The sequence below is a fragment of the Anomalospiza imberbis genome, chromosome 29 (genome assembly GCF_031753505.1).
Source record: "Anomalospiza imberbis isolate Cuckoo-Finch-1a 21T00152 chromosome 29, ASM3175350v1, whole genome shotgun sequence".
Classification (NCBI taxonomy): domain Eukaryota; kingdom Metazoa; phylum Chordata; class Aves; order Passeriformes; family Viduidae; genus Anomalospiza; species Anomalospiza imberbis.
Window position 1 is genome coordinate 301,997 of NC_089709.1, and position 12,331 is coordinate 314,327.

General features: G+C 59.8%; 1 protein-coding gene across 1 annotated transcript; it reads right to left on the bottom strand.

The window, feature by feature from the left end:
- Positions 1-3,783: 3,783 nt before the first annotated feature.
- NHLH1 (nescient helix-loop-helix 1) lies at positions 3,784-4,548 on the bottom strand. Its single transcript, XM_068175085.1, has one exon. It carries the CDS (start codon positions 4,546-4,548, stop codon positions 4,219-4,221), a length of 330 nt encoding a protein of 109 aa, XP_068031186.1. The 3' UTR covers positions 3,784-4,218.
- Between the last annotated feature and the right edge of the window lie 7,783 nt (positions 4,549-12,331).

A 12,331-nucleotide genomic window follows, 5' to 3' on the forward strand; every position in this document is an offset into this window, starting at 1 on the left:
CCAAACCCGGCTCCCGGCGCCCCCATTTTTTGTACGGTCTGTGCCGGGGGGGGTCCCTGGTGACCCCATTTTTATGGGGTCTGTGCCGGGGGGGTCCCTGGTGACCCCATTTTTATGGGGTCTGTGCCGGGGGGGTCCCTGGTGACCCCATTTTTATAGGGTCTGTGCCGGGGGGTCCCTGGTGACCCCATTTTTATGGGGTCTGTGCCGGGGGGTCCCTGGGCTGCCCCCGCAGCTGCCCCGGGGCGCTCCCGCCCCGCTCCGGGGATGATTTATGGGGTCGGGGTCTTTCCCCGGGATGATTTATGGGGTCGGGGGTCGTTCCCGGCCAGATGGGGCTGCGGCAGCTGGGAAGGGGCGCTCGCCCCCCCCGGGCCTTTATGGGTCCGCCCCTCCCCTCCCCTCAGAGGGCTGCGGGAGGGGGACACGGCCCTAAAGGGGTTTGGGGACAATGAGCCCTAGAGGGGTTTGGGGACAATGAGCCCTAGAGGGGTTTGGGGACAATGAGCCCTAAAGGGGTTTGGGGACAATGAGCCCTAGAGGGGTTTGGGGACAATGAGCCCTAAAGGGGTTTGGGGACAATGAGCCCTAAAGGGGTTTGGGGACAATGGACCCTAAAGGGGTTTGGGGACAATGGACCCTAAAGGGGTTTGGGGACAATGAGCCCTAGAGGGGTTTGGGGACAATGGACCCTAAAGGGGTTTGGGGACAGTGAGCCCTAGAGGGGTTTGGGGACAGTGAGCCCTAGAGGGGTTTGGGGACAATGGACCCTAAAGGGGTTTGGGGACAATGAGCCCTAGAGGGGTTTGGGGACACGGCCCTAGAGGGGTTTGGGGACAATGAGCCCTAAAGGGGTTTGGGGACAATGAGCCCTAGAGGGGTTTGGGGACAATGAGCCCTAAAGGGGTTTGGGGACAATGAGCCCTAAAGGGGTTTGGGGACAATGGACCCTAAAGGGGTTTGGGGACACGGCCCTAAAGGGGTTTGGGGACAATAAGCCCTAGAGGGGTTTGGGGACACGGCCCTAGAGGGGTTTGGGGCTCCCAGAGTGAGGGGGGGATGTCCCCAGAGTAGGGGGAGGGGACGGGGGGGGGCAGGGGGCGATGGCCCCAAACTGGGAGGGGGCGGCAGGGCCGGCGGGGCCCGGCAGGGGGCGCTGCTGCCCCGGCGGCCGCTGGGGACGGGGGGACAAACCCGGGGACACCCCCAGGGGACACTGGGGACAAACCCGGGGACACCGGGGACAAACCCGGGGACAACCCCAGGGGACACTGGGGACAAACCCGGGGACACCCCCAGGGGACACTGGGGACAAACCCGGGGACACCGGGGACAAACCCGGGGACAACCCCAGGGGACACCGGGGACAAACCCGGGGACACCGGGTACAAACCCGGGGACACCCCCAGGGGACACCGGGGACAAACCGGGGGACATTGGGGACAAACCCGGGGACACCCGCAGGGGACACTGGGAACAAACCCGGGGACACCCCCAGGGGACACTGGGGACAAACCCGGGGACATCGGGGACAAACCCGGGGGACACTGGGGACAAACCCGGGGACATTGGGGACAAACCCGGGGACATTGGGGACACCCCTGGGGGACATTGGGGACACCCCCAGGGGACACCCCAGGAGAAACTGGGGACACCCCCTTGGGGACACCCTGGGGGGGCAGGGGGACACCCCAGGGGGGACAGGGGACACTGGGGACACCCCCTGGGGATAGTGGGGACACCCCCAGGGGACACCCCTGGAGGGACAGGGGGGGATACCCCAGGGGAATTTGGGGACACCCGAGGGGACACTGGGGACATTGGGGACACCCTTGGGAGGACATTGGGGACACCCCCGGAGCAATTCCCTGATTTTTCTCCCAATCCCAGGTGGATTTTCCCAAGGAATGGGATTTTCCAGAAGGATGGAGAGGAGGGAGAGGACGGGAAGGGCTGGAAAGAGGGGAAAATGGGAAATGGGAAATAGGGGGGGAAATGGGAATGGGGGGAAAATAGAAAATAGGGGGAAAAAACAGGAATAGGGGGAAAATGGGAAGTGGGCGAAAATGGGAATGGGAAAAAAACAGGAATGGGGGTGGGAAATGAGAATAGGGGAAAAAAACAGGAATAGGGGAAAAAATGGCAATGGGGGGGGAAATGGGAATGGGGGGAAAATAATGAGAATGGGGGAAAAAAACAGGAATAGGGGAAAAAATGGGAATGGGGGGGAATGGGAATGGGGGAAAATGGGAATGGGGGAAAAAATGGGAAATAGGGGGGAAAAATGGGAAATAGGGGGAAAATGGGAAATAGGGGAAAAAACGGGAATAGGGAGAAATGGGAATAGGGGAAAAAAACGGGAATTGTGCCTGGGAAAGCCTTGGAGGGGCCCAGGACAAGGGGCGGAATTCCCAATCTGCCGGGCCGGAATCTCAATGAGAGCGGAGAGTTCCCATTGTGAGGGGGACAATGGGGCCAGATGGGGCCGGGGCCCCCGAGGGGTTTGGGATCTGCCGGGATGGGGAAAAACGACCCTAAAGGGGTTTGGGAACGGGGAAACTGACCCTAAATGGGACTGGGAATGGGGAAACTGACCCTAAATGGGACTGGGAATGGGGAAACTGACCCTAAATGGGATTGGGAATGGGGAAACTGACCCTAAAGGGGTTTGGGAATGGGGAAACTGACCCTAAAGGGGACTGGGAACGGGGAAACTGACCCTAAATGGGATTGGGAATGGGGAAACTGACCCTAAATGGGACTGGGAACGGGGAAACTGACCCTAATGGGGTTTGGGATCAGGGACAGGGCCTTTTTGTTTTTCCCCCAAAATTGCACAAGGACACAGTGGATAAGTTAATAATTAATGATAATAATAAATAATAAATAATAATAATTCTCAATAAATAAATTAATTCCATAAATATCCTCATGGCACAGAGATGGGGGGAGGGGAGGGAAGGGTTTGGGGGGAAAAGGGGGAGCCGGCCCCGGGAATTCCTGCTCCAGTTCTCTGGGAATTCTGGTCCCAGCTCCTCTGGGAATTGCAGCTCCAACCTTTTGGGATTTGCTGTCCCAGCTCTCTGGGATTTGCAGCTCCTTTCCTCTGGGAATTTTGGCTCCATCCCTCCGGGAATTGCTGCTCCAGTTCCCCAGGAATTGCTGCTCCAAACCCCTGGGAATTGCGGCTCCACCCTCTGGGATTTGCTGTCCCATCCTGCCAGGAGCTGCTGCTCCTGCTCCTCTGGGATTTGCTGCTCCAAGCTTTTGGGATTCGCTGCTCCATCCCTCTGGGATTCACCGCTCCAGTTCCTCAGGAATTGCTGCTCCAGTTCCTCAGGAACTGCTGCTCCCTCCCTCTGGGATTTGCTGCTCCATCCCTTTGGGATTTGCCGTCCCAGCCTGCCAGGATTGGCTCTTCCGTCCCTCTGGAATTGCTGCTCCAAACCCCTGGGAGCAGCAGGGCCAGGGGGGCAGGGTGGGCACATGGATGGACAGACGGACACATGGATGGACACACGGATGGACACAGGGATGGACAGACGGACCTCTCAGACGTCCAGGACGTGGTTCAGGTAGGAGATGTAGCAGATGGCTGGATGGACACATGGACACATGGATGGACAGACGGACAGGTCACACGTCCAGGATGTGGTTCAGGTAGGAGATGTAGCAGACGGCCGGATGGACACACGGACACATGGATGGACAAACGGACAGGTCAGACGTCCAGGACATGGTTCAGGTAGGAGATGTAGCAGACGGCCGGATGGACACAGGGATGGACTCAGGGACGGACACAGGGACGGACAGACGGACAGGTCAGACATCCAGGACGTGGTTCAGGTAGGAGATGTAGCAGATGGCCGGATGGACACAGGGATGGACACAGGGACGGACACAGGGACGGACAGACAGACAGGTCACACGTCCAGGACGTGGTTCAGGTAGGAGATGTAGCAGATGGCTGGATGGACACAGGGATGGACACACGAACACAGGGACGGACAGACAGACAGGTCACACGTCCAGGACGTGGTTCAGGTAGGAGATGTAGCAGACGGCCGGATGGACACAGGGATGGACACACGGACACAGGGACGGACAGACGGACAGGTCAGACGTCCAGGACGTGGTTCAGGTAGGAGATGTAGCAGACGGCCGGATGGACACAGGGATGGACACAGGGATGGACACAGGGACAGACAGACGGACAGGTCAGACGTCCAGGACGTGGTTCAGGTAGGAGATGTAGCAGATGGCCAGGCGCAGGATCTCGATCTTGGACAGTTTCTTGTCGGGCGGCAGCGTGGGCAGCAGCCGCCGCAGCTCGGCGAAGGCCACGTTGAAGGCCTCGACGCGGATGCGCTCGCGCGTGGCGTGCGCCGTGCGGTACTTGGCCGTGGCCCGGCGCCGGCGCCGCCGCTCCTCGCGGCTCAGTGGCTCCTTCCCGGCCGGGCCCGCGGCCCCGGCGCCGGCCCCGAACGCGGGCTCGGGCTCGGGGCGCGCCGAGGGCACCTCGAGGGCGGCCGGCTCCGAGTTCAGCATCATCGTCACCGGGGATTGGGGACAGCGGCAGACGGACCCCGGGGACTGGGGACAGAACCGAGGGGATCCTGGGGACTGGGGACAGATCCAGAGGGATCCTGGGGATTTGGGACAGATCCAGTGGGATCCTGGGGATCTGGGGACAGATCCAAAGGGATCCCGTGGACTTGGGGACAGATCCAAAGGGATCCTGGGGATCTGGGGACAGATTCAGAGGGATCCTGGGGATTTGGGACAGATCCAGAGGGATCCTGGGGATTTGGGAACAGTGCCAAAGGGATCCCGTGGACTTGGGGACAGATCCAAAGGGATCCTGGGGATTTGGGGACAGTGCCAAAGGGACCTTGGGGACTGAGGACAGCAGCAAAGGGACCTTGGGGACAGCGGCTAAAAGACCCCGGGGATTGGGGACAGATCCAAAGGGATCCCAGGGGTTTGGGAACAATTCCAAACTGATCCCGTGGACTTGGGGACAGATCCAAAGGGATCCCGGGGACTGGGGACAGCTCTGAAGTGACCCCGGGGATCTGGGGACGATTCCAAACTGATCCCGTGAATTTGGGGACACCTCCAAGCTGGCCCCAGGGATTTGGGGACACCTCGGGAGAAGCTGATCCCGGTGTTCCGGGGTCACCTCAGCAGGAGAAGCCCCCGGATTTGGGGTGCCCGTCCCCAGCTGCCAGCAAGGCCCGTGGGGATCCTCCTCCTCCTCCTCCTCCTCATCACATTCCAGCCGGGAACTGGGGCATTTTCCTTGGGAATTCCGTGTTCCGGGAGAAAACCTCCCCAGGGGACAGATCCGGGAAAGCAGCCGCAGGCATAAAAGCGAGATCGAGTTTTTCCCGTGGTTTTGGGGCTCTCAGGGTCAGGATGCGGCTCCGGAGCCTCCAGGGGTCAGATCCCGACGGGTCTGGAAAAGAAGGATCGGGAATTTCAGCTCCGGGTGGGAAAGGAGCCGGCAGAGGCATCAAATAGAAGAATAACAATTTAAAAATAAAATAAGATAAAATAAAAAAAAAAATTAAAAATTAAATTAAAAAATAAAACAAAACAAAATAAGATAATATAAATAAAATAAAATAAAAATATTAAAAATAATAAAAATAAAGTAAAAATTAAAATAAAGTAAAACGAAGTAAGATCAAATAAAAATTAAAGAAAAAAAAAACAAATCAAGGATTTTCCACAGCTTTTCCCCGTCAGATCCTGGCGACTTTGGGAAACAAACTCAGGGAATTCCAGCCCCGGATGGAGAAGGACGCACTGGGAGCTCGGGGGGTTCGGGGGCCGGGGCCGCAGGGGCTCCCCGGGGGTGGCAGGTGGCGGATGCGCGGCGGGGGCGGGGCGGGCTTTGTGTGGCAAATGAGCCCGTCTGTCCCCGCGGCTGTCCCTCTGTCCTTCTGTCCCGTCTGTCCCCCTGTCCCTCTGTCCTTCTGTCCCGTCTGTCCCCGCGGCTGTCCCTCTGTCCCCCTGTCCCCCTCTCCCTCTGTCCCTCTGTCCCCCTGTCCCTCTGTCCCCCTGTCCCCCTGTCCCTCTGTCCCCCTGTCCCCCCTGTCCCTCTGTCCCTCTGTCCCCCTGTCCCTCTATCCCTCTGTCCCCCTCTCCCTCTGTCCCCCTGTCCCCCTGTCCCCCCTGTCCCCCTGTCCCGCTGTCCCCCTGTCCCTCTGTCCCGCTGTCCCCCCCCGTCCCCCTCTCCCTCTGTCCCCCCCTGTCCCCCTGTCCCTCTGTCCCTCTGTCCCTCTGTCCCCCTCTCCCCTCTGTCCCCCTGTCCCTCTGTCCCCCTGTCCCTCTGTCCCCCTGTCCCCCTCTCCCCCTGTCCCCCCCTGTCCCCTTGTCCCCCTGTCCCTCTGTCCCTCTGTCCCCGCTGGCTCCGCTCCCGGCAGATGGAGCGGCCGCAGCTGCTCCCGGGAACCCGCAGGGAATTCCCGAGCGCCGGGAACGCGCCCCGCCCCCTGCTCATCTTCCTCATCCTCATCTTCCTCATCATCCTCATCTCATCCTCATCTCCTTCTTCTTCATCTGCATCGTCATCTTTTTCATCCTCCTCCTCATCTTTAACAGCTTCATCCTAATCCTCATTCCCATCCTCCTGCTCATCTTCATCCCCGCTGCCTTCCCTGGAAATCCGGGCGCCTCCAGGGAGAGAGGGAGAAACTTTGGAATGGGAAAAGCGGCTGGGAAGGAGCTGGGAATGCTCCTCTCCTTCCTCCTCTTCCTCCTCCTCCTCATCCCCATCCCCGGCTGCCGCGCCTGGAAATCCGGGAACGCCACGGGGAAAAGGGGAGAAACTTTGGAATGGGAAAAGCGGCCGGGAATGGATCCCAGATCCCACCGGGACAGGGCAGGAACGGCCCCAATCCCGATTTTTTTAAAGGCTGGAATTTACCTCCCCCCCAAAAAAAAAAAAAAATTCGGGAAGAGCCGCCCGAGAGCTCCCAAAATCCCTGTGAGAGGGGTGGGATTTTCCCCAGTGCCTCTCCCGAAGAAATTCCCGGGAATTTGGATGTTCGGGATTTGTTCCGGGCTCGGCTTCACTCCGAGAGACGGGAATTTGGGAATTTGGGAATTCGGCCCCTTGAGCTGCCCTCTGAATCTGGGATTCCCGGGAATTTGGGGTGGATCCCACAGCTGGGAGGGAAGCAGGAGACTTTTTTTGGGAAAACTCAAGTTTCATTCCCGGATCCAAACCAACTCCCGGCCTAGGTTATCCCGGGGCTTTTCCTTGCCGTGGAATTCCTGCTCCCAGCGACTCTTTTCCCTTTTTTTTTTTTTTTTTTTTTTTTTTTGGGAAAACCGCCCCATTCCTAAACCCAGCCGCTCCAAGGATTCCTGGGCAGCCTCCACTTCTCCCAGCACAACCCCGGGAATTCTTCCCACCTCCTCCCTCGCCCTTTTCCTCCCATTCCCGACCCGTGGCGTGACGAAATTCCCGACAATTTTCCTTGGAAACCAAAGGTGTCCAGGACCCCAATTCCAGGCGGGTTCTTTTCCTTTTCCCGGCTCCCCAGCCCTCCCAGGAGAAACCCTTTTTCCAAAGGGATCTGGGAGCCAAACGTGGCAGTGAGATCGAGGCATTTCCCGGGAATCTGGGGCCGAATTCCCGCCCGGATCCCGGTTTTTGAGCCATTCCCGATCCCTGCAAAAGCCGCCTTACCCCGAATCCCGCACCATTCCCGGGCTCCGGGGTTTCTCCTCCAGGTATTCCCAGGATTTGGAATGCGCTCCGCTCATCCATCCATGGAGGAAGGAAAAAACTTTCCCTGGATTCTCCCGAGGTCCCGCGACGGATCCGGGATGGGAATCCGGGATCAGTCCCGGAATTCCCGGGGCAGCAGCGCCGCTTCGGAGCCTCCGAGGAGGAAATTCGCCGCACCCCCCAAAAATTCCCAATTTATCCACCCTGGGCCCGACCCCGGGAGCCTCATTGGCCTCTCCTGCTCCCCCTCCCTTTTTCCTCATAAATATGGAAAACCGGGAATTCGGGATTCCATTGGCTGCGCGGGAGCCCCCCGGGAGGGGCGCGCTGGATGCGGGCCGGGAAAAGGCGACAGCTGCTCCCGGTGCTCCTTTCCAGCGGGAATTCGGGCCGGGAAAAGGGGGGAAAAGGGAGCCTGGAGCAGAATTCCCGGTCCCGAAATTGGGAAAAGGGAGCCTGGAGCAGAATTCCCGGTCCCGAAATTGGGAAAAGGGAGCCTGGAGCAGAATTCCCGGCCCCGAAATTGGGAAAAGGGAGCCTGGAGCGGCATTCCCCGGTCCCGAAATTGGGAAAAGGGAGCCTGGAGCAGAATTCCCGGCCCCGAAATTGGGAAAAGGGAGCCTGGAGCAGAATTCCCGGTCCCGAAATTGGGAAAAGGGAGCCTGGAGCAGAATTCCCGGTCACGAAATTGGGAAAAGGGAGCCCGGAGCAGAATTCCCGGACCCGAAATTGGGAAAAGGGAGCCCGGGGCAGAATTCCCGGCCCCGAAATTGGGAAAAGGGAGCCTGGAGCAGAATTCCCGGTCCCGAAATTGGGAAAAGGGAGCCCGGAGCAGAATTCCCGGACCCGAAATTGGGAAAAGGGAGCCCGGAGCGGCATTCCCGAACCTGATATTGGGAAAAGGGAGCCCGGAGCGGAATTCCCGGTGGATCCTGAGGCTCTGGAACCCTCGGGTGATCCCTGAGGACGCTGCGGGTCCCTCTGGGGTCACCCAGAGCCTCCATCCCATAAATCCCGGCCGGAAAATTCACCTGTGGTGGAGAGGGAAAAGTGAAAGGGAGGAAACTCGGGAAGAGCCCGGGAGAAACCCGGGAACAGCCGGGAACGCGATCCCGAGTCCAGCCGGGACACAGCGGCCTTTGGGGCCGGCTCTGCTCTCGCTCCCGGGATTGTCCCGGTTCACCTCCGGGGAAATCGTCGGGAAATCGGGAAATCCGCTGCAATTCCAGGGAGATCCCAGCGCCCCCAGCCCGCATTTGGGATCCTCCCGGAGCTCCCGATCGATCCCTTCGGGATCCTCCCGTCCTCCCCGGGCCGCGCTCGGGATCCCTCCCGCGCGTCCCGGGACTTTTGGGTTCCCCGTCCTCATCCCCTGCCCTGTCCCTGTCCCCTGTCCTGGCTCTGTCCCGGCTCTGTCCCGGTTCTATCCCGGCTCTGTCCCGGTTCTATCCCGGCTCTGTCCCGGCTCTGTCCCCGCTCTGTCCCGGTTCTATCCCGGCTCTGTCCCGGCTCTGTCCCCGCTCTGTCCCGGTTCTATCCCGGCTCTGTCCCTGCTCTGTCCCGGTTCTATCCCAGCTCTGTCCCCGCTCTGTCCCTGCTCTGTCCCGGTTCTATCCCGGCTCTGTCCCCGCTCTATCCCCGCTCTGTCCCCGCTCTGTCCCGGTTCTATCCCAGCTCTGTCCCCGCTCTGTCCCCGCTCTGTCCCGGTTCTATCCCGGCTCTGTCCCCGCTCTATCCCCGCTCTGTCCCCGCTCTGTCCCGGTTCTATCCCGGCTCTGTCCCGGTTCTATCCCGGCTCTGTCCCCGCTCTATCCCAGCTCTGTCCCCGCTCTGTCCCGGTTCTATCCCAGCTCTGTCCCGGCTCTGTCCCGGTTCTATCCCGGCTCTGTCCCGGCTCTGTCCCAGCTCTGTCCCGGTTCTATCCCGGCTCTGTCCCCGCTCTGTCCCGGTTCTATCCCGGCTCTGTCCCCTCTGTCCCCGCTCTGTCCCGGTTCTATCCCGGCTCTGTCCCCTCTGTCCCCGCTCTGTCCCGGTTCTATCCCAGCTCTGTCCCCGCTGTCCCCGCTCTGTCCCCGCTCTATCCCCGCTCTGTCCCCGCTCTGTCCCGGTTCTATCCCCGCTCTGTCCCCGCTCTGTCCCGGTTCTATCCCGGCTCTGTCCCCGCTGTCCCCGCTCGCTGCCATGGCGATGCTGGCGGTGCTGGCCCTGGCTCTGTCCCCGCCGCTGTCGCCAGCTGAGCCCCGCGTGTCGCCGCCCGCGGCTCCGGGGCCGTTCCGGGAGCAGCTGCGAGCGCGGCGGGCGCGGAGCCCGGGCAGGAGGGGCCGGAACGGGGCCGGGGACAGGGATGGGGACAGGGACAGGAGAGGGGACAGCGACGGGAGATGGGGACAGGAGATGGGGACAGGGACAGGGATGGGGACAGGGACAGGGACAGGAGAGGGGACAGGGACGGGAGATGGGGACAGGAGATGGGGACAGGGACAGGGATGGGGACAGGGACAGGAGATGGGGACAGCGACGGGAGAGGGGACAGGAGATGGGGACAGGGACAGGGACAGGGATGGGGACAGGGACAGGAGAGGGGACAGCGACGGGAGATGGGGAGAGGAGATGGGGACAGGGACAGGGATGGGGACAGGGACAGGAGAGACGGGGACAGCGACGGGAGATGGGGACAGGAGATGGGGACAGGGACAGGAGAGACGGGGACAGGGACGGGAGAGGGGGAATGCAAGGGGACAGAGCGGGGACAGAGCCTGGAGCGGCTCCCGGCGCAGCCGCATCCCAAATCCCAAACCCTCATCCCCATCCCACATTCCCAAATCCCCTCCCCGCCACCCTGAGGGGATTTTTTGGGATCGCTCCCGGCCCCTCCCCATCCCAAATCCCACACCCCAAATCCACATCCATCACCCCGAATCCCACACTCCCATCCCGAATCCCAAATCCCACACCCCAAATCCACATCCATCACCCCGAATCCCACACTCCCATCCCGAATCCCAAATCCCACACCCCAAATCCACATCCATCACCCCGAATCCCACACTCCCATCCCGAATCCCAAATCCCACACCCCAAATCCACATCCATCACCCCGAATCCCACACTCCCATCCCGAATCCCCTCCCCGCCGCCCCGAGGGGGTTTTTCTGGGATCGTTCCCGGCGCGGCCGCAGCTGAGGCCGCCGGCTCCGGGCGCGATTCCAGCCGGGAATGAGCCGGGAGCGAGCGGAGCCATCCCCGCCTGCCAGCGCTTCCCGCCGGGAATTCCGGGCGCTTTTCCCAGCCCTGGAATGGGATCCGGGGGCTCCAGGCCGACCCCAAAACGGGGGCCGGGATCGGGGCCGCGGATCCAGGGCCCGATCCCAGAGCTGGGATCCCTTTCCCGGGAAATTCCCCTCGGGGTGGTCCCGGCTCAGCTTTTCCTCTTTTTCCCTGCCGGGATTCCCGCCGGGAATGGGGGATTGCATCCAGGGATGTGCTCGGACCCCAGAGATCCCAAAGACCCCACGGGCCCAGGAAGGTTCTGCCGGGATTTCGCTCATTCCCAGCCCCGGGAATTCCCGGGATTTTGCTCATTCCCAGTCCCGGGTATTCCCGGGATTTCGCCCATTCCCAGCCCCGGGAATTCCCGGGATTTGGCTCATTCCCAGTCGCGGTTCCAGGCCCATTATCCTGAATTCCCGGTTCAATATCCCAAATTCCCGGTTCAATATCCCGAATTCTGGCTCCCATTATCCCAAATTCCCAGCCCATTATCCCAAATTCCCAGCCCATTATCCCAAATTCCCAGTTCATTATTCCAAATTCCCGTCTTATTATCCCAGATTCCCAGTTCATTATCCCGAATTCCCACCTCAATATCCCAAATTCCCAGCTCATTATCCCGAATTCCGGCTCCTCTCCCACCCTTTGTGTCCTTCCCACTGGTTTTCCCAAAGCTTTTCCATGAATTATTTGGGATCCAAGTCCTGTCTCTTTCATCCACCCAATCCCAACCCCAAATCCCAAATTTCCCCAATTCCCAGCGTTTTTCCTTTTTTTTTTTTTTTTTTTTTTTTTTGTGTCTCCAACGAGGGAAAAAAACCCTGGAAATAAGAAAGGTTCCTTAGGAATTCCATGGATTTATTTATAATATTTACAAATCCCAGAGAAAAAAGGGACTTTTCCCATCAGGACATTCCCAGACTCTGGAATTCCTCACAATTCCCACCCCCCCCCCCCCCCCCCCCCCTTTATCCTTCCTTTATCTGGATTTTGGGAAAAGCTCCACCCCGGAAAACAGGATGGGTCCAACCGGGAATTCCGGGAAAATTTTGGGAGTTTGTCACTCAGGCAACCCGGAATTCTGGGAATTTTTCACTCAGGGCATGAATCCAACCAGAAATTTTGGGAATTTTTCACTTAGGGCATTGACTCCAAATGGGACTTTTGGGAAATTTCCCCCAGGGCATTGATCCCACCCAGAATTCTGGGAATTCCCTGCCCAGGGCATTGATCCCACCCAGAATTCTGGGAATTCCCTGCCCAGGGCATTGATCCTACTCAGAATTCCAGGAATTCCCCCCCAGGGCATCGATCTCA